We start from the raw sequence: 27,674 nt of genomic DNA on the forward strand, positions 1-27,674 counted from the left end.
ATTAATGACTCGAGTCTGACTCGAGTCCAAGTCATGTGACTCGAGTCCACACCTCTGACTCCTAGATTTAACACTTAGCTGCATTTGGCAACTCACTGTAGCTCACTGGACTTGCACATTATGAAGATCTCAAAGAAAATAATGACTAACATGACTAAATTATTTTTCTGTTTTTCTAGCTGGGCTACAACCTCCACCATTGAACTCATGCATGCCACGTTGCATGGCAATGGTTGAGTAATTACTATCTGATGGGACTAAACATGCCAATCAAATGAATGATAACCTTCATCCAAAATATATGTAAAAACTGTGGTTAAACCCTGAAACAGAGACTATAACATTGCGGACCCCCATAACGCGCCAGCTGCAGGCCCAAGGCTGGAGCCGAACAATCACTCTCTGATAACGACTGTGTTACGGCTATTCTTCCCATCCCATGCAAGGACACCTGGGTTGGCTGGAGGACTGTTTACTTAGCCTGATAGGGCGAAGGACACTGTCTCAGCTGAACTATGGACACGCACACACACACACTTACACTGATAGGCACTCACTCATCCCCCTCCCCTTCCAACGCCTTCGATGCTTGTTTCCTGCGAGGGAACGCAGCGGCTGTGTGCCGCGCTGGAATGGTAGCGCTGTGCAGGGCGGCTGCTGTGTTCGCTTCGGATTACTCCTCACCCCCCACCCACCCCTGTGGCTTGTCATGTCTTCACAATGTTGTGCTGTGGACATTTATGTGCTTTTTGTGCAAAGGAGTTTTTTTGTTTCCTGTTCTCATGCTGTCCTACCATGGAAGCACAGCATGAGTAGGGGTCTCTTTTTTCCTCTTGTACTTTCCCCACTGTAGTGTACATTTCAATGTTTTTTTTCTCTGATTCTACCAATCTCCGACCTGTATCCCCATGTAATGTTTGTGCTATATGTGTAAGGTCGGGGGGGGGGCAACCATTTCACTGCAGGGCAACCTGCATGTGACGAATAAAGCTTTGATTGATTGATTGATATACCACAGCTATTAGTGAGTGCCCAGGTTTCTCATACTGAACGCGTTTCGGCTGTTCTCAATCCCTAGTTGAACTCAAACTCCAGGCCTCAAGGGCCGGCTGCAGGTTTTAGATCTCATCCTGGGTCAACACACCTGAATCACACGATTAGTTCGATATCAGGCCTCTGGAGAACTTCAAGAAATCTTGAGGAGGTCATTTAACCATTTAAATCAGCTGTGTTGGATCAAGGACACATCTGAAACTTTAAAATACAACTCTTTCAGTCTGCAGCTCTGCTGGTGGATTTTGGTCTGCAATGACGATTTCTGTGTCACGACGATGGCTGTCAGATACTGGAAGAGTTACTAAATCTGGACTGTCAACAGGGAAGTTACATGACTGGTCAGTCTGTGAGATTTGGTCTGGATATTATTGATCAGAGTCTGAGACACGTTGCTGGCTTAAGTCCTTGTGTCTGCCTCACAGGCTTGTCACTACTCTCTGTGGATAGATAGCCTCAGGGGAGTAGTCCTGATGCAGTCTCAGGAGTGGAGTGGAGGTAACAACCAAAGATAAGTTTGCAAACCCAGTTATTTAAGTCTTGGTGGAATTGTATGTGCTGGGTTTTTGATTGTACGTTGCTATGGCAATTGCATACTTAGTAAAGTGATCAGCAATTAAAAGGATGTCTTTAGTTCCACTTTCGTCTGGTTTGAGAGAGATGAAATCCATACAGAGAGTTCAAGTGGCCTTGTAGTACTGATGTTGCCTAACAGTGTGGCTTTGTCAGGGAACGCCTTTCTGCGCACACATCTACCACAGGTCTTTATTTCCCTCTCTGCATCATAGGCCATTCTGGCAACTAAAATGCCTGCTGGCAAGCTAATGTCCAGCGGATCCCAAAAAGCCCTTTGGGAGGGTGATATTGGTCTTGGCTGTCTCTTGATCTAAACCTTTTGGTAGATTGAGGATAACCATGAATCAGATCATTGAGGGACTTCACAATGCTGGAATAGTCTTTTAGAGACCTTCGATAATATCCAGCAAATCCAAGAAAAGATCACAATTCTCTGAGATCTCGAAGGACTTTCCAAGAACAAAGGGCAGAGATTTTCTCTGGATGTGTCAGCTCCATTTTGGGACACTACGTGCCCCTGGTACCGCACTGAGGTCTGGAGAAACACACACTTTTCAGGTGATAACTTTAATTTGAACTCTCTGAAATGAGTGAGGATCTCCAACAATCTTGCTTCATGATCTTCCAGGGTTTTAGAGAACACAATCAATTTGAGAAAAAAACTAGCACCCCTTTCAAATGCATATCCTTCATGCACTTCTCCATTAGTCTTCAGAATGTGTTTGGCGCATTTTATGAATGTGCGTGAATGTAGTTAGAAAGCACTACATACAGAGAAAGTGCTTGTGGGAATGGGTGTGATTGGGTAAATGAGTCATGTTGTATACAACGCTTTGAGTAGAAAAGCGCTGTATAAGAATCAGACAATTTACAATAAGTAGCCAGGGAGAGGGAGGTCTGGGCTCCTCTGCTTAGCCTGCTACCCGTGTGACCCAGTGCTGGATAAGAGGAAGAAAATGGGTGGAAGGGTGGATCATTTAGCCCAGAAAAAAGTTTGTTGCCCTATAAAAAAAGCCTCCGTAAAACCCATCACAGCACAGAAACAGCTTTAGTGAAGGTTCCAAATGATGTTGACCTCTGACAGTGGACTCATCTCTGTGCTTGTCCTGCTAGACCTCAGTGCAGCGCTCAGTACTATTGACTACGGATGTTCCCGGCGACTAACTTCTTAGCCGACTTATTGAGAAAAACAATTAGACTAACTGACTAATCTGAAGCTAAGAAACACTCAGATATTCTGTTACATTTAAGAACAATTAAATGGAAAATGTCTAAAATTAATAACAAAGGCATTTTATCCCATTCATCACATTCTTCAAAAATGAATCTTTCCAATTAATCGCGTGGCACCTCGCATCGTGCTAAATATAATTTGAAAGCATGTTACTGCAAAAGATGTTCACGTGTTAGTAAAATATGACAATATGCTCAAAAATTGTAAATAAACAGTGTAGTACACTCTGCTGTGCATTATGAAGGATGCCGCTGTTTGAAAATCCATAACCACTTCAATAAAAGTTACAATTTAAAATAGCAAAACAAAAAGTCATGCAGCCAAGTCAGGTCACGGGTGCAGCAGCAGAGAAGCTCAGACCTGCCTCTCACCACCTACTCCTGAGATGTAATCTCTCCAACATGTCCCGGGGGTTACTGTGCTTTCTGATACCAGCATTACATTTTGGGGGAATTTGAACCACAGTAGCACATCTGTTGAAATGGGTGACGCAGGCCAGCCTTTGTTCCCCACGTGAATAATTAAGCCGTATGCACCCACGACACTTTTAATAGTTCATCACTGCCCTTCTTTGGACTACTTTGGATTGCAAACCAGGAACATCCCACAGGAGCTGCAGTTTTGGAGAGTTTTGCATTCACAATGGGACATGTAAGGGGAGGGGGTGTGGCTATATGCTGCTGACACAGTGTTCACCATAGCATGTCTTATGTTTTATTATGCAGGTTTAATTGTGTGAAGATTATTCGGTGTTCTTGCCATGATGATCCTCTCATTTTTGGCACGTGGCGATCACATTAACCGGTCTCTGACACAGTTTATTACAAGAAAGCTAATCAGAGATTCCTTCTTATCAGGAGGCTTTGGAACCACAACGTGCTGGAAAGAGTTTAAGTGAGCTAGGTCAGAAGCATCCTTATGTTCAGTATTTCAGTCTGGTAACCCAACTGTGGCAAGTAAGAACTAAACAGGATTATCAGAGCTGCTGGAAAAATTACTGGCGGACAACAAACTTCGCTGGATAAGCTGCATCATAAGGCTGTTCTCAGGGAAGCTCGGTCTATTGTTGCTGACTGTGAACACCCTCTTTATTCTGACTTTGAATTAGCACCCACAGGATGACCTTATAGGGGTCAGTTGTGCAAAGAGCAATCGGTATACTGAATAATGAGATGCTGCGATGTGTTTTTATTGTTGTTGTATGTGTTGTATGTGTGCTTGTGTGGAAGTGTGAATGCAGGTTGATGTGAAGTTATTTGCTTGATTTGTTTATGGCTTCATGAACTGAAGACAATTTTCCACTGATGTGGATAATAAAGTTAATCTATTCAACTCTATTTTTTCTGTTTGATGAGAGATAAAAACAAAAAAAGTAAAACCCTACATATTCTGGTCTAATTAAATTACTTAACACTAGAACACCAATTGTCAATTTATCAGCACTTGAACAAATCATTTAATAAAAGTGAAGTTATGAAGCACAGAAACAAGAAGTAGAAAAATATTCTTTACTGTTGTGTTTTGTAACTCAGAAAAATAAGTGATGTTTCATCTAAACGAATCAGGTTGTAGAGCCCAAGAAAACCTTTTCTGAATTATCGATGCCGTCTTAAATATCCCATTATTCATAACCAGTGCTTTGTTGTACAGGTAGTGGGCTTAAACCATTAATCGCACATGCTAGATGGATTCAGTGAAAGCTTAGAGGAATGGTGTTTTCTCTGATGCTGGTTAAAGGCTTCTGCAGTCCTTGCCCAGGTAAGGGAACATTCAGTAAAGTGCATGTTTTACTTTTATATGTGGTAACTACTTGATCACAAAAGTCAAAATTTGTAGCATAATATGTGTTTCTATATTTCCAGAAAAAAACAGGGGCAACTGCTTTTCCATTCAAGCATGGATCCAGATGACAGAGACAGCACGGCTGCATTGTTAATGAGCCCCTAAAACCTTGCACATAATAAAAGCTGCTGCTCTATTTTCTGTTACCAAAATCAATTAAAAAAAAAACCCTTTTAAACACAAAATGTTTTGGAGTCTTTTATACTTTTCTCACATTTATTTAAGCAATTCAAAAAGCATACATAACATTCATTCACCATTTCATTCATGGCCAGGAGCCCTCAGAGTCATTTACTCTGATTTTAAAAGAATAAATATGAGTCAACTATTGTAATTTGCCCTCTTTCTGCTAACAGGCTCCAAGCTATCCCATATGGAAAAGAAATAGTAAAAACTTATGTGATTTACTCATGAAAGCGGCCACTTTCTCATTACTTTCATATATTGTTTTAGGAAGTATCCAAAACATACAAGTTTCATTATATAATTTTTCAAGGGATCTTATATCTGTTTTCACTCTTGTATGCTTTTCATACAAGTTTCACACAAGACAGATACAAACTTTATAAGATTTATATATATCTTTTCCATATGGGATGGCCCTGTGATAGTGTAAGGAACTACTGCCACTGGAACTCCAAGATGTAGTCCACCAGCATTTTAAACAATGTGTTGCAGACCAAATCGAATCTGTTAGAAAAATTACATTTATTTGAACATTTTTGAGGTTTCTTTTCAATTCTGTTTTATTTATAAAAAAATAAATAAAATCACAATAAAAGTCGCCTCAAGGTATATTATATATTGTAAGGTAGACCCTACAATAATATGGACAAATATTAGGAATCATATGACCCATATGAGCAAACACTTGGCAACAGTGGGAAGGAAAAACTCTCTTTCAACAGGAAGAAACCTCCGGCAGAGCCAGGCTCAGGGAGGGGCGGGGCCATCTGCCTGAACCAGTTGGGTGAGGAAGAAAGAGCAAAAGATGTGTCTATTTGTTCTTACCACTGACCATCAGTGATATACTTCCACATAAACATTAAAACGTTACCCAGCTGGAGGTGAAGCCCTAACTTTTGTCACATCAGCAAACAAATTAAGTTTGCTAAACGAAGTGTATTAGAGCCTAATCACTTTTAATAATGACCACTAGCCACAACATTAAAACCACCTGCTTAAAATTGCACAGACCTGCTTGTGTTGTCAAAGCAGTCAGAGCATGGGTGCAACAGATGTTGGGGGTGTTTGTTGTGTCTGGAACGTCTTCTGCTGTAGCCTGCAGATCCTTGATTAGATCAGGATCTGGGGAGTCTTTGTTGCATTTTCTTCCAGCGGAGGTGCATCGTGAATAAGCTGAATGAGACAGCTGCCATCAGGGGGCACTGTTGCTATGTGGAGGTGTGTTTGATCTGCAATAGTCTTAAGGTGCATTGTACATGTCAAAGTCACATCCACAACACTGCCAGAAACCAAGGTTTTTTAGCAGAACATAACAACATTACGGTGAGATGTTCAATTATTTTTTACTTTACCTCTCAGTGGTTTTAATATTGTGGCTAGTTTGTGTAACCCCAAACCACTGCATGGAAAGAGTGCTTCAGCGATGCGTGTGACATGGAACACACACAGACATATCTGAGCAGACTGAAGGACGAAGAATGCTCAAAGTTTTTGCATGTGTTCATATCAAACTGTTTTCCTGATCCTTTTGCATGAGGTTGCTGAATATTTAAATACGCTTTGCAAATTTGGGGCTTGTTTACTCCCCAGTCAAGCCTACAGAGCCTGCATGATTCTAAACTCTCCAAAGTTTTTTGGAACAAATAGCTTAAATTCATCAGATGCAATCTTTTTCAAAAGAATAATTTATTGGGTAAGTGTAAGAACTGCAATTTGGTTTTGATATTATGTTCATATAGGTAGTTATTTGAGGAAATTTCCAAATTAAAAAGACATTTTTTTAGGATTGGAGTAAACTTTTTTCTTGTTACAGTTGTTCAACCTCTGTGTGGTTAACATGAACAAAGTCACAGGCAGTGTGAGTACTTGTTTAATCAAGAGAACTATATTAAAAAAAAGACACTAAGCACATTCTGGTTAATTACAATTTGTCCATATATTGGTATGTCACCAGAATCAGAATCAGAATCAGAATGGGGTTTATTGCCAAATGTTGAGCAGGTTTACAACATTAGGAAACTGATATGTTTCAGTGTACTTAATTTCTGCATTATATACAGTTGTGAATTTTACATACAATTATGATGGGCATGAATTTCATAGTAGTTGTGCTTTTAATGATTTCTTTGAACTTTTATATTTCCTTGCTGGAATGATTATAGCATACACCTTTAAAAGCTAAATTAAAAATTATTTAAAAAAAATAATTGGGGCAAAAGTTAGAATTTATTTAGTACATATATATTACTCAACACTCTGAAGAAATGGTGCTAAAGGTTTTACGATGTCTTTCTGTCAATCCATTCTGTTTCGCTTATCCTTGTCAGGGTGGCGGCGGGGGGGGGTGGGGTGGGGGGGGGGGTGGGGGGGGGGGGCTCGAGCCTATCCCAGCTACTATAGGGCGAGAGAAAAAACCCTGTCCAGGTGCACCTTGGACAGGGTTTTTTAGAATTGCCAGTTAACCCAACTCCACTAACTGCATGTCTTTGGACTGTGGGAGGAAGCTGAACCCACACAAACATGGGGAGAACATGCAAACAACATGGAGAACACGCAAACTCCACACAGAAAGGCCCCGTCCAGGGCAACAGTGCTGTGAAGCAACAGTGCTAACCACCGTGCCACCGTGCTGCAACTTTATTTGGACTAGACAAGGCCAATTAACTTCTCATTAGTGATCATGATTAACCACTACTGGTAGATTAACTACTGCTTCTCTTTGCCAACATAAAGAAGGATTTTTTGACAGTACTTACTGGTTGACCAATGCTCAGATCAAAGGGAAACTCCAAATAATTCAGTAAAGATGCAAGAAGCACGATTGTAGATGTACACAAGCTTTGAAGACCTCTTGGAGCCATTTCTAAACAACTGGAGATTCCAAGACCATAATTCCAAAATTAAAATAAAAAACTGTAGTAGTTATTCAGGTGTGTCACCACTTTGCTGGGTCTGGATGAAGACCCAGACTGCCACCATAAGATGTGAAGAAATGTTTGGATGGTTCGGAACAATCCAGGAAAAAAACAGGGCTCAACACTGCTATTAACTGGAAGCTGCTGGACAACCAGTGTCATTGTGTAGGGAAGCAGGTTTTAGATTCCCAGAGACTGAGAGGGTACCAACCAAGGAAGAAGATCCTGCTCCAAAAGACATCGACACATTCTTGATTGATTAAAATTTGAAGCTGCCAGTTTTTACCAGCTGTGTCAACCAGTCTCCTCTGGCAATGCCTTGGAACCACCTGCACCACCACACCTTGCCACAAACCCCATCGCCAGTGTGGGCATGATGAGCGAGCATCCGAGGAGTTAATAGCAAAGGAAGTCAACTACCCACTGGATTGTCTGTGACTGTACTGTGTTTCCCATTATGACAGTTTCTGGGTGAAACCCCCCTCACCTGCTGGGAGAAAATGTCCCATAGCCCAGGTGCTCGAGGGATTGATCTGCAGCACGAAAGGGAGGGAGCATCAGCATTAATCAACAGCTAGCTGGTGGGAACTCGGACACAGCTGGGAGTTCCAACAGGACAATGAATGGATAAAACAGACTAACATTGGGCTTATGGAATACCTGGAAAGCCCTGAGCTCAGCGTTGGTGAAAATTTTTTGGACCATTCTTAAAAACCAAACCAGTGCTAGGAAACCAACCAACAAACTTCATGAGCTAGTCCACTGAAATAAACTGAAACTTCCAATTCTCCCATGAAGAGTCATCAAATATCCATCCAGAATTAAGCCAGAAGCTTCTTGATGACTACCAAAAACATCTGGTTGAACTAAGGGACATTTAACCAAATATTAGGTGTTTATATGAAACTGTATGTAAACTAACTCATTAAAGATGCACGCTGTACCATTCCATCCAAACAAAAAGAACAGTTCAAATAAATAATTAACAGATCTAATGCTACGATATTCATGCCAATGATAACTGCATGAAAACTTCTGACCGTATCTCTGGTCAGCACCTTGAGTGCTCTGTCTCTGCACACACACAGTGGTCCTCAGTGTCACTACAAAAAGAGGAGCATTAATTAATTGAATCCCCTCTACCTGGTCCTCAGCCTCCTTGGCACTGCAGCCCAGTGCACCACTGCAGCAGACCCAGAGAACACCCCCCCCTCACTGCCCGACTCACGTCAGAGCTGCATCGAGCCAAACCCGGGGGTGTCTGGCTTTACAACTAGATACCACCGGGCATTGAGACCCTCTAGCTCCATGAGGCACTGGAAAGTGGCCGGGGCTCTGAACAAGCCGAACAAAGTGTGACAAATTGGAACAAACCGTATGGAGTGGAGAAGACAGTGTTTTCCTTCGACTCTGGTTGGTTAAATCAAGTGTTGTGAAAAATCAAGCATTACCTAATCGGTCCAGGAGCTCATCGACCCAGGGCATGGGGTAGGCATCAAACCGTGACACTTTTTTCACCCTGTGGTAGTGACACAGAACTGTATAGACCCCTCTTTCTTCATACCAGAACTATGGGGCTACACTAAGTGCTGTGTGACTCTTCTCTCACTCCCATTTTCAGCATTTCAGCCAATTCTTTCTGAATTGGCTGAAATGTTGCTTATGTTCAGGCAACCTGAAGGGCTGTGAACTCCCGGTGACGCCAAGCTGCGTTTCAAAATGGTGCTCTATGAGCATCGTAAAGGCGGAGATCACATCTGCAAAACTCTGTTGCAATACAGCAACATCCGAACATCTGAATCACGGTCTTATTCAAGTCTTATTCAGCCGCTTCATCAGCCCATCAGTCTGATGATGGTAGACGCTGATTTAACACCCAATCATTCGTCCAGCTCTTTTAGTGTGCAAGACATGAACGACGTGAGCTGGTCTGTCAGTATCTCTTTTGGGATACCTGAAACAGCGCCTGCACCACTCTCTTTGCAGAAAAGGTGCACAGCGGCACTGCTTCTGGGTATTGGATTGCATAATCCACCAGAACTAGTACAAAGCGACAGCCATATACACTCTGGTGAAATGGCCCAATGAGGTCCATTCCAATGCGCTCAAATGGGACCTCCATTTTATTTTATATGCTGGAATATGAAGAATGGGATTATAGGATTACTTTCTTGGAAAAGTAATGAGTAACTAATTACTATTTTCAAGTAACTTGACCAACACTGGTCACATGACTGCTCCAGTGGGAAATCTCCCGTGGGGGTGAATCATTGACCCACAGCCCCAAAAGGTTCCCAAATTCAGGGATGCAATATAACTGCATTCTGCCCTTAAATTTAATCAGCAGCGGCACCATGAGATATTTGTGGACGTCCCCATGCACACATCTAACCTCCACCCACTCAGCCTCTAACAATACTCCCGGGCGAACCAGGGTTTGGTTGACCAGAGTCTGCGTGCAGCCTGTGTCTACCAAAGCCTGGTCTATACCCACTTGACACCTTAGCAGAATGCGGTAGTCCGTCTGGGACCGGGGGAGGGTGCCCGAGCCCCGGCGATGGGGAACACCTATCCCACTTCCATCAGCGGACCGTCAGGCCTCAGGTGTCCTGGCAGCCCACACTTCTAGCACTCCTCCCCCGGCATCTGTGATGCGCTCTGTTGCTCAGGAACAGTGCCGGCTGTTTCTGGACCCTGGGAAGGCAGATAGGACAGAAGTGGGTTAGTTGTCCGCCGTGGCCAGGTGATCCTCTGTGCAACAGCAGCAACAGAGCCAGAGATCACACACCCCCATTTGCCATATGTAGATACAAACGGAAGACATCAAATATATGAAGCAAGATATATGGGATTATGTAGTAAAGACAAAAGTGATAAATATGTTTTATATTTTAGGTTCCACCCTTTGCTTTGTTGGCAGCGCTGCAAACCCTCGGCCTTCTCTCAGTGAGCTTCATGATGGGGTCACCTGACGTGTTTCCCCTCACAGGTGAGCCTGTCAGGGCTCATTTGTGGAATTTCTTGCCTTCTTAATGAGGTTGGGACCATCAGGTGTGTTGTGCAGCAGTCAGGTTGGTGCACAGCTGACAGCCATATTTGACGACTGTTAGAATTCATATTATGGCAAGAACCAATCAGCTGAGAGAAACAACAGTCCGTCATTACTTTAAGAACTGAAGGTCAGTCAGGCTGTAAAACTGCTAAAACTTTGAATGTGTCCCCAAGTGCAGTCACAAAAACCATCAAGACCACGATGAAACTGTCTGACATGAGGACGCCCCAGGAAAGGAAGAGCAGGAGTCCCCTCTACATTCATCCGAGTCACCAGCCTCAGAAATCACAAGTTAACAGCAGCTCAGATCAGAGCCCAGATAGATGCACACAGAGCTCCAGTAGCAGACACATCTCTACATGTTCAGAGGAGACTGTGTGAATCAGGCCTTTATGGTCAAACAGCTGCTGAGAAACACAAGGAGTGGACATTAGACCAGAGGACATCTGTGCTTTGGTCTGATGGGTCCAAATCTGAGATCTTTGGTTCCACCTGCCGAGTCTTTGTGTGAGAGAGAAAAGGTGAACGATGGTCTCTACATGCATGGTTCCCAATGTGAAGCATGGAGGACGAGATGTGATGGTGTGGGGGGGGTTTGCTGCTGACACAGTTGGAGATTTATTCAAAATTGAAGGCGCACTGAACCATCATGGCTTCCACAGCATCCTGCAGCCACATGCATCCCATCCAGTTTGTATTTAGTTGGACCATCATTTATTTTCCAACAGCACAATGACCCCAAACACACCTCCAGGCTGTGTCAGGGCTGTTTGGCCAAAAAGGAGCGTGATGGAGTGCTGACCAGATGGCCTGGCCTCCACAGTCACCTGACCTAAACCCAGTGGAGATGGTTTGGGATGAGATGGAGCTCAGAGTGAAGGCAAAGGACCAACAAGTGCTCAGCATCTCTGGGAACTCCTTCAAGACTGTTGGAAACCGTTTCAGGAGACGACCTCATGAAGCTCATGGAGAGAACGCCAAGAGTGAGCAAAGCAGGACGCAAAGCAAAGGGTGGATATTACCAAGATATAATCTAAGATATAAAACACGAGTTATTTCACAGTTTTTTGTTTACTACATAATTCCACATGTGTTCATTCATAGTTTTGATGCCTTCAGTGAGAATTCTAAAAAAACACACACACACATACAAACACATATGTGTGTGTGCAAGGTATGCTCTTAAATATAGCAGAGGGGATTTTCTGTCTACTTCTACCTCACCAGCTTATCACCTACTTAGTGGGTTCATCAGACTTCTCTTCATTACCAGGAATTCTACTAAATATCCAGACACTTTCAAACAGCTCACTGTAAGAAAAAGCAAAAGTTTTCATGCCATCAATACACAATCATAATTAATAGTTAGTGGAAATGCTGAGGCTTTTACAAAGACTCTTTCATCTCCAAAAAAAAAAAAAAAAATCTAACAGTTTCCATAACCCCATGTATGGATCCATCTTTATTGCACTGCAATTCATTTATCCTAAAAAACTGTACAGCTGCCCCCAGAAGGCTCTTAGATGCATTTTGGAATTCAGTTTTGGCCACTTTAGTATTTAAAAAGCTTTTCGATCATTTCATCTTTATTTACTTTATTAAACTTCATTTAATATAATTTGTGAAGGTGAAGTTTCAGGTCATCACTTCTCATAGTTTTACGATAGAAATCACTATTGATCTTTGAGACTGCTCAGTCACTGGCTGTGCTGTTGGAATGTTTTTCTTTATATAGTCACCCCACAACCACAAAAATGAGAGCACTAGTCATTTGTCTGTTGAGGGACAGGAACATCAGTGTCAATATAGAACTGCCTTTGTTAATAACTTTTATTAAAATACATTAATCTCTGTAATCTTTACAAATTACAACTAGACCAGATTACGAGGCTCTCCACAGTTACACAACAACATCAGCTTAGCTGTGGCTATGATAGAAATGTGCAGTTACTTTATACATTTACTTGAATTGTTATTAATCCTACACAGAACCAGCCAGCGTAGGTGACATAGTTTGAGTGCAGGACACAGTTGTCTTAATGTCATCACAACAAGCACAGAATGATTATTGACAGATTTACAAACTAATGATTTTCTGGTGCCTTTGTGTCAATGGTGTGTTTCATGTATAGGCGGGGCTGCGTGGGAGAAACGGATCCTGCTATCATGCAACAGAGTGATATGCTAATGTCTTTGCATCAACATGGAGGCTACTGGCATGAAGCACTGGAGCCACAGATGCACCCAGGAGACATGAATCATTTTGGTGTCCATGTTGTCATCACTTGACCAACCAACTGAATCCATGGTGTGTTCCTTTGAGTTTTGTACTATTTGGGGTTCTTTTCAGTGTGATGGCCCAAACAATTCTGTGTTTAACTGGTGCAAAACACAAAAAAGAAAGCTGGAAACATTCCAAATATATTTTCTTGCTTCTTAGCAGAGAAAAAAGATGGTATGTTCATTATGAATGTATGTGACATGTGACTTCACCAGAGTGTACTGACCATGTGAGCTAACGTTTTTCATAGGTTGTTAAAGAATGTCAGTGTACTTTCTCAGTTGAGTGCAATGAGGAGGCTGCATGTTTACAACATATAACAACAACAACAACGTGTGCTGAGCACATGGCTCGTTCTCTGCTTGTAAAGAGCTGAATATGTTCACACATAGAAAATGTATAAAAATGTGTGCTGTCAGCGTTAATCTCGTTAAAATGACTTTAACACCATAACCGCAGTTTGAAACTGTTCTTCGTTTGTGAAATGCACAACGAGCTAACCGCGCTAACGCGTTGATGCCATGGTAACTCGCTAATGGAGATTTGTGGTTATGGCGTTAACGGCATTTTAATAAGCTTAGCGCTGACAGCACTAATAAAACTGAATGATAGCTATTGCTGTCCTTGCCTTTATGGAGGGCGATGTGCTTCGGTGGCATTTCAGCTTCCAGCATTTTCCAGTTTTTGCCACCTGTGCATGTGACAGCCTATACATGCTTTAAAATCGTGTATTGAGTGAATAACACATAGAGACTCCCAACAGTGGGTAAACCTCAGTACAGCTGCAGCTGTACACACTTCACTGTTAAGCATTACTGATGCATAAAAGCAAAAAGTTTGTTCACACTGTGGTTCACACCAAAGATGACCAGTGTAAGAAATTTAATACCAGGAACAGTCTTTTCAACTTATTGTCACCTTGGTTAAAATGCTGTGTATGTTTATTATAACCACTACTACTGCTCTGTGAGTGAAAGGCACACTGCCTACATTTCCAACAGCAGCCTTTTTTTTCTGAACTGAAATTACTGAATAATGCGTGTTCTTCATGACTCACCAATAAAGTCACATCATGGTCTGGTCCTTGTTTTTGTGAATCTTTTGGTTACATTTTTTCCCGCTGTGTTTTCATGCCACCAGTTCTAAAGCTCCTTTGGGCAGCTCGGACAAAAACTAGACGTAGGTCCGCACTGATAGTTGCACGTTAGATGGTCAGTCAGTGTTGCCCAATTCCATTTTGTCTGGAGAACACTGCCAGCCATTGAGAGAGAACCATTAGGAACACGAGAGAAGTGTTTGAGAGACAGAAAGGCAAAAATAAAATAGCATTCCTCTCACTGGTAGGACCAGGATACTCAGCCAAGCATGGCACCTCATCTCACAGCTTCAAAGGCATGGTGGAAAAATACCAGCGTCCCCAATGTGTACATTTCAATCTGTTGTGACCAGACAGTGTTTTCACTGCAAATGCCCTTGCAGCTCACATGGCCGATTAATAGATTGTAGGAACAAGTTTAGCATTTCTATGTTAGCCTGCACTTCCCCAATGAACTGTCCACACTCCAGTGCTTCAGCACATCACAAACCCAGACAAACAGACTTATAATAACCCAGCTCAGCCACAATAACGAAAACAATAAATATATCATGCTTTACTAGTCTCAGTCTCTCTAGTCTGCCTTCCATTAAAGACATAATTATTTTGCATCAACCTTAATTAAAAATATCACCAACGACATGAATGTGTTTGGATTCATGGAAGAAACCAGAGAACACAAAGTTCTGAGGGGTTCAAATCTAGAACATTAATCCACAAACAAACATCCAGTTGTTACACAGAAATACGACCTAATGACGGTGCAACGTTTTACTACAGGCACTGTTTATTGTTAGCGTACAAATTAAGCATTCCTCTACTTTCCAGGATTCTCTCAGAGTTACGTCTTTATACATTTCATCCATATATTTTACTTTTCTTTAAATTTTCATCAAAGGTTATCTGATTCTCTTGGGCCATTTTTGTACATTTTTGACATTTTATAATTACAAGTGTTCAGTGTGAGCAATTCTAGTAGTACAGAATTATGTACTGCAGGTGTGTGGAGGCTGAAGACAAATGTATTGCTTAACATAGCAGCTTTGTGTTTGACAGATGCTGAAATATGTGGACAGGTTGTTGCTTCTCCTTAGTGCCCCTATGGCATTCTTATGTATTCACATTGAACAATAAATATTTGTTTTTGTAATGGTAGATATTGAATCAAATGTCATTTCTTTTTCTTTGTGTGTGATTTTGTCACTTTGAGCTTGAGGTTAATCTTACTGTGGAAAAGTTGTAGTCTACAATGGGTTGTTATGCAAAGTTTGCAACTGTTCTTCATTTGTAAACTGTACATTTCAGAATTTGTGATACTGCAAGACAAGTACAACAGAGTTTTAGGGCCACATTAAGAAAAAACATGTTATTGATCATTTTGAGAATAAAGTCGAAATTTATTCAATTTATTCAATATTTTGAAAAAAAAGTTGAAATACAATTTTGAGAAAAAAGTTGAAACATGCAGATTACAGTTGTTGTTTCAACACAGACCATCACAGTCGTTATGCAAAATGACTTGTTTACATGAGTCAGTGAAGCAAATCAGCCACTCGACCAGGTTTGTGTGGTTTCTCTGACCACATGTAGCTTCTCCACCATCTTTATACTTTTCAGCACCCTGTGTTTATGTGCTAAAAGAGAAACGACGTCCTTCCTTGTTACTAAAACCGATTCTGAAGAACAATTTCACAAACTCAGAGGGTACAGCAGCTGTCGAAACAACTGTATAATCTCCACATTTTGACTTTATTCTCAGAATGATCAATAATATTTTTTTCTTAATGTGACCCCAATACTCTGTCATACAAAAGTCTAATGTTTAAAAATAGACATAAATTAAAACATACCAAAGTAAAGCGATCTATCTCCTTTCATCTCAGACAGCGCTGGCAGTAATATTAACCTGTCAGTTAACATTACTGCCATGTTGTGGCCACAGTTGGTTGTTGCCACTGAAAACTGTGCTTCTTTCAATCTCATAGAAAACTGCAGCTCTCTGTGTTTTGACGGTTTTGTCCATCTCCTGTTAACAATGACTGGAGCTGTGCAAGCTGAGAGGCCAGCAGCTTTTTTCCTGGTGGCTTGCACATGATGGCATGCCTGGCAAGCTGCCGCTGAATCTGCTTTCACTGCTCTGAGATCAGTTAGGATCTATGCTTCAGATGGGAACACAGAGAGCATTAGCCAGTAAATGATCTTCACTAATTTAGATTCATAACAGACGAGTTTGCTTGGCCAACATGTGTGATGCAGATAAGATGAAGCTTGAAAAGGTTGTAGTAATGTGGTCCACACAGGACAGCCACTACAGACTTATGATGTTTAGAATATGATGCGACATTAAACAGTATTAAAAATGAGCCATCTTCTCTGCTTGCCCTTCTGTGATTCAGCCACAACTGTGGTTGAATTGGACTTGAGTTTTCAGAACCACAGGATTTCACCACTTCTGTGTCTGTAGTTGGGGTCATAACTCTGTGGCAACGATCTTTTCATTTTCTTCACTGTAGTTGCTCGTGGTTTGATGTGCAGTCTATGCCTCTGGCTGTACTCTGCTGCGAGTATGTTATTGTACTGTGAATCATCTTTTCCAGCTGAAAGTAAACTCTAAAACCCCGTTAACACTTCTTTCATGGCAACTGCTGGCAGATTGTTGACCAAGTTGCTCCAATCATGTTCTTTCAGAGGTTGCACAATCTGTGTCTTCTGAACATACGGCAAAATCCCTCTTTTTCCCTTTGTGGTTCGGTGTTTGAGGCCTTGTGGTTTGCTGTTGCCACAGTCTTGTATTTGCCACCCACTGCTACACAAATTGACATGCAATGGTATGTCTACCGAGGTGGTTGATGTCAGGTTGATGTAAGGTAAACGTCCCAATTCATGATCACCTCTCAAAGTGATGTGCAGCTATTGTTCTTCACATTCCTTGATGTTTCATTGGTAGTAAAAGAGAGATATTTCAGTCTTTGAAGTGGGGCTGTAATTTGAAGAGAAAGGCTTCATTGTCTTTAAGCTGAATTTTTTCTACTATGCATAGTAGGACATGTTCATCTTGGATTTTGTGCTGCAATGGCCAAAACCTTTCTTCCCCAAATCTGCACTTTTTGGGTTTCTTTATAATAATTTGATGCTATGCAGGCTCTTCCTTGAACTTTTCTTCGACTGGAGTTCTTTCTCCCGATCAACACCAAAATCTTGCTCAGCTTATTTCTGGGGTTCTCTCTCTAATATAAAGCACCTATAGTGGCTGTTTTTGTGAACTATTGCAATATAAGTAAAATTGGATTGAATTGAAAAATGTGTTACTTAACATCAGAGACGTGATCCGTAAAGCATTTGAGCACTGATTGTATTTGAATGGAACCAACGATAGACCCGGTCCAAACCAGGGGCTTTCCCACAGTGTTGTGAGAAAGAAAACATGTGCTGTTAAATAATTTGGTTAATGAACAAGGACTCTTCTGGACTCTGTCCGAGATAGAACCTCTTATTTTACATGCACGGCCTCTCCACTAATGCGAAAATCTGCAATCCAATTTGCAGAAGCAATCAGCTCCTAATTCTTCTTCTCATGTATGTTTGATTTCCTATTGGTTAGTGCCTTTGAATAATGAATGTGTGTCTCTTGGTGTGGTTAATACTAAAGTGTTTAATGTTTTGTCCCCTTTGCTAAGGATGGAATCGGTGAACTTGGTTCACCAGCCATACACCTTGAGGTCTGTTATATTCTGCTTTCAGAAAATGGTAAAATGATTTACTTATCTGTGGCTAATTATTTTTGATTACGCGAGAATGACATCCCGCTCTGAAGCACAAAATATGATTTAATATAGTCCACAATAATATCTCTTCCATTTTTATCTTATCAGTTGTTCCAAGATGAAGATTGATACCAGCCTGAATATGCCCCAGCTCCCAGAGGCCCTGTCCCAGGCAGGCCTTCAGTTTACTGTGGCAACTGAGGAGGACTTTGATGAAATCATGGCTATGAGCCAGGACATCTATGGAGGCCTTGACTATCTACCTACTAGATACACTAGCTGGCTGCAGGATACCAACCGTACAGTTATACTGGCACGCAAACATGGAAAAGTGGTAAGTTCACTCAGTAGTAAAAGTTCAGTTCACTGGATAAATGGCTGTAAAGCATCACCCTGATAAATGACCCAGCCAGCCTGAAACCTCAGCAGGTTGCATTCTACATATACATCTACTATACATATAAAACATTAAAAAAAAACATATATCTGAATGCTGTTTGTTGATTGGAGCACATAATTAAGTAAATTATCTCTCCTATTAATGGACCGCCAAACTTGCTACTATGAGCTTGAGTAAAACACCCGGCAACTAGATATGACTTCCTCACAAACTAGCAGAGTTGGCCCCTTAGATAAATAAGTAATTAAAGGTATCCATGTCAGCGTGATGGCTTGTAATTTCTTGTCTGTTATCTTCCTTTGTTTGATTGCTTGGTAGATTGCTCTGGAGTCTGTCTGTGTCATCGATGAGGGGGAGACCATGCTGGTGGAAGGTCTCCGTGTTGCCCCCCAGGAAAGGGGCAAGGGCGTGGCAGGTGTTCTGCTACGCTTTTGTGCTGAGCTGGTTAAATCTAGGTATCCAGAGGTCAAAGTATGCCGCTTGACCCGTGATGATAAGCTTGGACCAAAGGACTTTGAAAAGTACCGCATCATAACTAAGCAGGTAGAGTAAATAAATGCTTTGATCTGTCCTGATGTTAAATGGCTTCTTAGTCATCATGAGCCTTTTTGGGCTGTTTGCATGCTTTCAATGCTGCCTTTTCTCTCTCCAGGGAATCCTGCTGATGCGCTTCAGAGCTGAAGACCTCAAGCTGCATCTCTCTGAATTTGGTCTAGAAGGAGACAATGAATCCACTTTGTCCACCTTTTGCTCCAGTCCTCCTCCAGTGCATCTGGACCATACAGCAATCCAGCAGCTGTACTTAAACAGTGACCTGATGCACGGGGTCCTCCCTAACGCAAACATCATTCAAGACTGGCAGCCATTCAAGCTTTTGCCCAGTAACATGGCAATCCTACTAAAGAAGGAGATTGACTGGATGGTGGATGATGTGTCCAATCCTACTGTGGCCAGCCTCTGTACCTTCCCATTCAGGGTCCCCATTGGAGATGACTGGTAAATGTTCCTTCTTCATTTATTGATAGGACTAAATGGATGTTGCTGAAGCAAGTGTACTGACAGTAACACGAACCATTGTCTATAATAGCAACTTTTAATAGTATCACTAGGGAGCACAACAATTTCACTTTTTTCTACACGGTACAGATAGTTTCTATAGAGACCGTTCTTATTCCCAACGCGTAACATACTGACGATTTGTCACGTCCTGAGGCGTCCCATAGCACCTATGATATGCACCGTGTATTGCAGCCCTAACCTTAACCACAGTCTCAATTGTATTAGATAGTGTTTCCAAAGCGATTAATGATGAGAAAGCAAAATAAATTTACATGTTTCATTCCAAATGGTTCTCATGTGTCCGACTGCGTAACATACCGACGATTTGGCACATGGCGTCGAACGTTACGTTTTGGGATGAGAACGTGTTGTTTCTATAATGTGGTCATTGCATTTACAATCATACTGCTAAGAATGGGAAACTGTTTTCACACAGTCATGATGTTTTCTTTAACCAGGTATTACCTGAACATCGACATGTTTGGTAAAGACCTCGCCCTGGCTCGACAGCAGTTCTTGTACCACCTGCAGCGCCATACTGCCACCTTGAAGGGTCATGTGATGTGCCAGATGTTCCTAGACCCACCGCTTTGGAAGGCCATGGCTGAATTCTGCCACGACACCCTGAGTGTGGAGCTGGTGAAAGAGTATACTGAGCAATGCGTGGTGGAGTGTGATCTCATCTAGTTGCAGAAGGTGGATGCAAATAAGGAGAAGTTGTCGAGGCATGACAGGAAGGAAGACAAGGGTTTAAACAACAAGAAAGTAACACAAATACAAATAAACACAACACTCTGTACTGAGGAGCAAAATCAAGTAAACAAAATGTAGTTTTAGATACAAAACAAAACCTTGAAGAACTAACAATACACAGACACATGATGGGAACTTAAAATCATCTACATCATGTAATCAACTACAATAGGTCTATGATTAATGCCGAATTTATAAAGTTTATAGTAATTAACTGGTACACTGGACGCGTTGATTTTGCTACTGAGGTGTATTTAACATGTCGTTTCCTCAAAAAACAAGAGAAGGAACAAAATAACACAAATACCTCTTTCCATGGATCTAAAATGGACTTGTGGAAAAGCACTAAAACACCCTGTTGTTTTTTTAAATGATTTTCAAAGAATGATCAAATCTGATAGAGTCCAACAGAGTCACATAGGATGCGAATACACGTGAGGATTATTGTCCTGACGAGAGGTCGTGAATTCAATCAGAAGTTAGAAAAGTTCTTTAATTTCACTGAATAAAAAGCAAACTGTTTTTGTCATTGCTATAAGTCTTGCGCGGACCCTATTGCAGTTGAGCTACAAAGATGTAAAAAAATTAAAAAGTGATGAACGTGAGGATACTTTTCCCACACACTGTCGTAAAGTAAAATTGTGCAAACAAAGTGCAACAGCTCATTTTCAATTCTGTTCTCTGTGTAAATATGGAAATTCTAAATATGTGTAATGCTGAATTGGGTTGTCAAATCTGCACATTTCTAAAGGCACTTTATTAAAACTACCCTTGAAGGTTGTGTCTACATTATATCGAGAATCAATCGTTTGGGATCAAAAACAGCGCCCTCCAGAATGTTCGGGGCAAAGACAGCACATTTTTGCAGCTTTGCCTCTAAACAGCACCACTGTGGAAATCACAAATCAATATGTTACTGAAGTGCAAGCTTTCAGGTTTAATTTAAGGGGTTTTACAAAAATTATGCATGAGCTGTATAGTATAAAATGGCGTAGTCCCCCTACCTTTCAGATGTTCAAAAATAAATGGAACAATTGACTGACAGATGCTTTTGTGGCAGGTGAGGCCTGCTTCACTGTTATTTAGTGAAAAAGAAAGCAGACATAATATTTGAAGGTTAATCATAATTCAAAGTGTTTCACTGTAAATTTACTGTAATTTTAAAACAAAATCTTGCAGGTGAAGAACGTCGACATTACCAAAGGTTGATTCTGTTCATCTGGACGTTTTCAGTGGGAGAAAAGTTTCGTCACTCATCCAGGTGACTCCTTCAGTCTCAGCTGACTGCAGGTTTCCCCAACCTTATAAATAGCAGGAAATTGGCTGGAAAGGTCCAGCCAATCCAGGAGAGAAGGACAACGGCTGACTAAGAGAAAACCTGTAGTGATCCCATATGTGTCAGGAGTATCGGAGCAGTTGATTTTTTCTAAACACCGGGTCTCTGTGGCTTTTAAACCCCAAAACACGCTGCGCCAAAAACTGGTCCACCCCAAGGATCAGAGTAACAGAGTAACATAGTGTACGCTGCTAAGTGCAGGAGGATTGTCAGGATTTATATATCGGGGAAACCAAACAACCTCTGGCTACAACACAGCAGAGCCACCTCGTCAGGCCAGGACTCTGCAGTCTATTTACTCCTACAGGCCAGTGACACTCTTTCAATGATGAGGATGTAACATCCTGGACAGGGAGGAACGCTGGTTTGAAGGCGGAGTCAAGGAGGCCATTTATGTGAAAAGGGAAAGACCATCTCTGAATTGAGGAGGGGGCCTAAGGGTACATCTGTCACCATCTTACATGCTGTGATTGCAGCCATTCCCCAACTCTCTGTGAATGGTGCTCATGGTTATTGATCAGTGGGTTTTGATCAGTGGTTGTTGATCAATGGTCATGAGAATCTGCATGATTAAGATTAAGGAACTGACCTCCCAGCCCATTGTTCCTTCAGTGGGCTGGTTTCAGTCATTATGCAAATGTACTGTTTATAAGATTGAAAGCTGCAGTCAGCTGAGACTGAAGGAGTCACCTGGTGATGACGAAACGTTTCTCCCACAAAAAAATCCACAGTGCTCATCCTTTAATAAACACACTCTTCACCAACCTTACAAGGCGAGTTGTGTTCATACAACCTGTAACGTTACTTTGAGTTAGGAGATAAAGATATGAGGTCCATCTCAGTCCATACGTCCATGTGCAAGCATACTTCTCCCACACTACAGAGAGCAGTGGCGCACACTTGTGACATCATTAACATTAACTTAAGTTGTCTTAAAGAGACACCACACAATTGTGACTGTTACACACAGCATCTGCCTAACATGGTGGAGCCAGCATCGTGCCAGTGAAACTGGGTCACTGACAACGTGACTGCTGATAGAAGCAGCAGAATTCATTGTGAAGTGTGCAGCGCTTTATTCTCTGCTCAGACCTAACCAAACGATGCTCAGACAGCACTAACAGTGCAAACAGATTAGGACCCAAATCATACTGAAAAAGCAACCCAACAGTTTCTCAAGGTAAAAGAAACGGGACGTTCTTCCATGCCCAAGTCTCACATGTCTCAACCCAGCAAGCACCAAATCACAACAGCCACCTCAAGGAGCTTTAGGTGTTAAGGTAAAGACCCTGAAACATAGAGAGCAAGCCCCAACAGTCAGCCGACGAGGAGAACAGGGCTCAGGGACTGACAGCCATCTGTTGCAACCAGCAGGGGGTAGGAGAGAGAGCCAGAGCTCAGGACACACTGTGGAAGAGGGCCACAGTTTCATAATAACTGAGGATTAAATCCAAAGTGGTATGTCAGCACATAGAGGGAAATCTATTTTTGTCTTGAGTAAAGATCGAGCTGAGCAACTCAAAGGAAACAACATTTGCTGATGTCCATTGTTTCTAGACTTCAAGCATACATTGGTTGAAAAATGCAGTCCCTCGTTTTTTAAAGTGTCTTAAAATTGATGTTAAGACATAAATTTATGTTATCCCAGAAATTTTGAACCTCTGAAAATGGGGCTTTGCAAAACAAGTCATTGAATTTTTCTGTTAAACCCTTTAAATTAGAGCTGACTGTCAGCTCATCAATCACAGTTTTTTTTAATTTACAATCCACTGTGGAGTTGTCCAAAGGCAAAACTTTGTCCCAAACATTATGAAGGGCGCTTTAGTAATTTACTAATTTTGGGTAACATCATCTTTAACCAGCATTACCTTGGGAATGTCAACAGCAGGAATGGACAGGTCAAATATGGACAGGTTTATGCTTTTTCTTTTAAACACATGTTACTGAGTTCATATGTAACTGCTGCAATACCATTATTAACTTCTTAAAAGGTAAGACAAATTTAGGCTTGAGTACTTTCTTACAACAATGCCAAACAAAAATGCTAATGTTTCAAAAATACTTCGCTGATGACTGTGCAGCTTACTGGCTTTGTATAAAACAGAGACGAACGTTATGAAAGTAAAAGTTTGCGTTAACAAATGATTTAGTATATTGTTACATTTTTAATGTCAAGTAGCCTTCAAGGATCTTTTTCAAAGATAATATTAGTTTGTGTACAGCTAGACCTCGCCCAATAAAATCACAACACTTTAAACACAAACTCGACTGCTTTTTAATGCAAAATGTTTCGATCCACAATGAGAAACAGCTTTAGTGTTACTTTTATAGGCTATTTAAGTGTGCTCTGCTGGATGTGTTTGCATGATTGTCCTGAAAAGTGTTCTAAGGAAAAATCTTTGGCTTTTGAAATCAGCGCCATCATCATATAAAGTTTTTTTGGTCTATTTTGTCTAAAATGTTACTTTACCACCAAATTCCAGCACAAATGTGTTCAATTTGGTAGAGTCTCACCTGTCTGTACTGCATTAGTGCTTTATCTACAGCATATTTCATTTTTACGAGGAAGCTTTATGGCCTAACTGTTCTTTATAATTCTTCACCGAACAGAATTGAAATTACATCTGCATCTCCACGTATTATATCTCTATTTCTCTATTTAAATGACCAAATACAGAGAGAGAGTGAGACCAGGTAAATAGTGTGTATCTTTTTAAAAATACACTTTCATTTGTAAAAACTAGTTTCCTTGCCTTGGCAAGCTTTAATCTTGACTCTGACTACCTTCTTCTTCTGGTATGCAAATATACGTGAAAGGATGACTGTGTCTGTTTTATAAGAAAGATAAATCTTTAGTTTTACACAGAATTCATCCTGCTTTTTGAGTCGTCACATCCTCAGCACATTTCTAACAAGACAGGCAGTCAGCTTTTCACTCGATAGGTTGTAACCAAAGAAAGTATATCCTCAGCTAAGCCAGTGTGCCAGAAGAGAGTAACGTTGACAGTAAGCAATGCTTTCAGCCTGGCCAACCCTATAAACGTCTGCCTCTTCTGCTGCTTCTCAGTCTTACTCATAAACAAGACACTTTGTTGTTTACTGGTGAACAAAATACTTTGTTACAATGTGACTGCTGACTGCCGGTTAATCCCGTATTCCATGTTTCCTCCACTTTTAAATCAAAATAACTGAAATTTGTTTCCCAGCTGTGACTCAACCAACCACTAGTTTTCATAATGTACCATAACTTTCTACTGCTGTTGTGTAATGAGAAGTCAGTTTGTTAGGTTGATTTTTGTAATCACAAGAAGTCATTGCAGGGAACAACTGAAAAAAACAACAATAAGTTCATTTTATAGTCTTAAATACACACTGAGACATTCAAATCTTTGAAGCATATATTAAATAAGTTGCTACGTATTTTAATCACAATCAAATAAACATTTTGATAAGCTTAAATGTATCTTTTAATAGCAACTAGGGCTAGCTTAGGCAAATAAATGGATCAAGCTTAGTTACTTTTTGTCATAAAAAAAATATATGAACAAGGTGTTTGGCTCTGAAAAAAATCGTGTATTTATTGGAAAGCGACTGCAGAGAATGTGACCACATTCATTAGCAAACTGTGCAGCTCTGCAACATGTTCCTCTCTACGTTGGTTAACAAGTTTATTAGGCCTCCTGTCAGAATAAGAACAAAACACAAATATTTATAAATCTGTCGAAACCTGTTTACAAATAAATTCATATTGTTATTTATAATAATAAACTAAATTAACATTTTTACACCCAAAATTAATCCAGCACATTGGACTTTCCTAAAAAGTCTAAAATGAATGAATCATAATATTCAACCAGTAAAACTTCTGTTCAGAAATGCAAGAAAAAAAATGTAATTTGGCAACTAAATAAAAAAGTGCATAACAATTATTACCATCATTATTATTATTTTGTTTTTTGTGTTAACCAGTAAATTTGAAAACCCATGGGTAACAACATTAATTATATTTTAACACTTAACATATAATTCTGATTACACAGCTTGTGCATACTGGTGGACTGACCAGCACAGAAACACAGAAAACAAATAATTACCAAGACTTTGGTATAAACGTGACATTTGGTGGTCTAACAAATTTGTTATACACTCAAACTCATAATTTGTTTAAATGCAAACGTTTGGGGTGTTAATTCACTGATACTTTTACAGATTTGGGCATAACATTAACATGTTTTCCATTTTGTGGTCCTCACACATAACTTCAAACTGCACATATAGGAAATGCAAATGAAGCAGTTTTATCAATGCAAACACAAAAAGCTGCGTAGTGTTAGGCAAAGTTTGCAGATCTCCACCTAAAACTTATTTCCTTATTAACAAACTAAATCGACATAATCACAACAATTTGGTTGCTGTTGAGAAAACAGCCATGATTCTTCGGTATGCTAGCTTCTGTAAAAGACAGTGGTTGCACAGTCAATACACACGATTTTGTATTTAGTTATTTGCAGGATCCTGTGCTTGGAGGTTAGAAAACTACAGAAACATACACACAACCTAAGGGATTTTCATTGTCCATGTTCCAGTGGTTCATTGCTACTTTTGGACAATTAGATATTTAAAAAGCCGTTTGTCAGTTTAAGAATTACGACACTTTACAGCTGACACTGGCACAAATCACCAGCAAGCACAAATCAAATGACATATTTAATTGTTCGGACAATAGGAACAAAATATTTTAATATCAATTCAGTCAGCTTAAGATTGGCTTCAGCACCTGTGCTGCTTTCAAGCCTGAGGATATGAATTGGGGACAGTATATTAAACGACTAAGTCATAGATCAGACAGGCTTCCATCGTTTTCATGCCTTTTCTTTGCTTAGACTCATTTACGCAGTAAATACCACACAAAAAGAATATGTTCAGGCGATTTCGTGCTCATGACTGAGCCGTGTGTGCAACAGGAAAGCTGGAAAAAGTGCCAAATTTCATGCTGAACTGGTTATCTGAATGAATTTATGAAAGAGCGGCAATTTTTGTTGTTGTTGTTGTTGTTTTCAATGCAAGACTTGTTTGAAAATTCATTTAAACTTTGCCTGGTTTGTTAAATAACCTATAATAACCTATTTAATTTGAGGTCAGTTATATCACTTTGTCTTAAAGATGTGAGGATTGTTTACTTAGTATACAAGTAAATAAACAAAGACAAAGGCATTATAGGGCAAAGTATTATATTAATGTATGTTTTATGAATTGCTGTATATGCCATTAAGTTAGTGGGTAAGCAACATGCACTTTAATTGTCTTTGGCAATAATAGCTAAGCTCCCATCATATGTAAAGCAGTCTCAACCTCACGTTCTTGTCACACATCTCAATGTGCAAAAACAATGATGCAGCGTCATAATGTAAAACGTCAAAACTCTGTCAGTCTGTTCCTTCGAACGTGAACCACGTCACAGGAGACATGTAGAGCAGTTACACATGAAAATGAAATCATATATTTTATTCTCTAAACAGACTAACAGATTAACAGAACAAACATTGTTTAACGTGTGCTGAAACTATGATGCAGGTTTGGGTTTATTATAAAACCAGGAGATAACAAAATATACTCGTACATTTAGTGTTGTAGCTACTTTATGTGTGTGTGATTCCATTTTGTGAAACCCAATAAGTTTTCATTTCAGAGGAAAATATTATTCTTTTTACTCCCGTACATTAACAGCTGTGTTGTCATTAGAAACCTTGAAAACTAATAATGTTACATGCAAAATAGAAATAAGATACATTTTTAAGAAGTTAGATTAGCAATTGTGATGCAAAAATGTGTAGTATTCAAAAAACCTTTTCTTTTCATGTGTTCAGTGATGCAAATCTTGACTATATGTACTTTTCAGCCTTCCCTGTGCTTCATTTATATTGCTTGCTTAAACATGTCTTGAATGATAAGGCCTGGGACCTCTAGAATGACATGAACAAACCTTTCTCATTTGTTGTATTTTAAGTAAAGGCAAGTAACGAGTCTGTGTTTTCTTCGACATTATTTTTCTCTTTCTGTTTAAGATGTTTTTAAATACTCTGAGGATTAGCGAATAGCTGATATCTGTTAAGAAATAGTTCCACAT

General features: G+C 40.4%; 1 protein-coding gene across 2 annotated transcripts in view; it reads left to right on the plus strand.

The window, feature by feature from the left end:
* Positions 1 to 27,573, plus strand: part of nat16 (N-acetyltransferase 16) — a 43,204-nt gene extending 15,631 nt beyond the window's left edge. Inside the window, exons 2-6 of one of the 2 annotated variants that reach the window (XM_026160981.2) lie at positions 12,991 to 13,166; positions 18,108 to 18,333; positions 18,718 to 18,942; positions 19,052 to 19,395; positions 19,917 to 27,573. In XM_026160981.2, coding sequence (XP_026016766.2) covers positions 18,118 to 18,333; positions 18,718 to 18,942; positions 19,052 to 19,395; positions 19,917 to 20,145 — 1,014 coding nt within the window. In that variant the 5' untranslated portion in view covers positions 12,991 to 13,166; positions 18,108 to 18,117 and the 3' untranslated portion in view covers positions 20,146 to 27,573. The remainder of the gene's footprint in view (positions 1 to 12,990; positions 13,167 to 18,107; positions 18,334 to 18,717; positions 18,943 to 19,051; positions 19,396 to 19,916) is intronic. The other variant, XM_026160974.2, reaches the window with a different exon arrangement.
* The last annotated feature ends 101 nt before the right edge of the window (positions 27,574 to 27,674 follow it).

Source organism: Astatotilapia calliptera, chromosome 3, assembly GCF_964374335.1.
Source record: "Astatotilapia calliptera chromosome 3, fAstCal68.1, whole genome shotgun sequence".
In the NCBI taxonomy this organism is placed as follows: Eukaryota; Metazoa; Chordata; class Actinopteri; order Cichliformes; family Cichlidae; genus Astatotilapia; species Astatotilapia calliptera.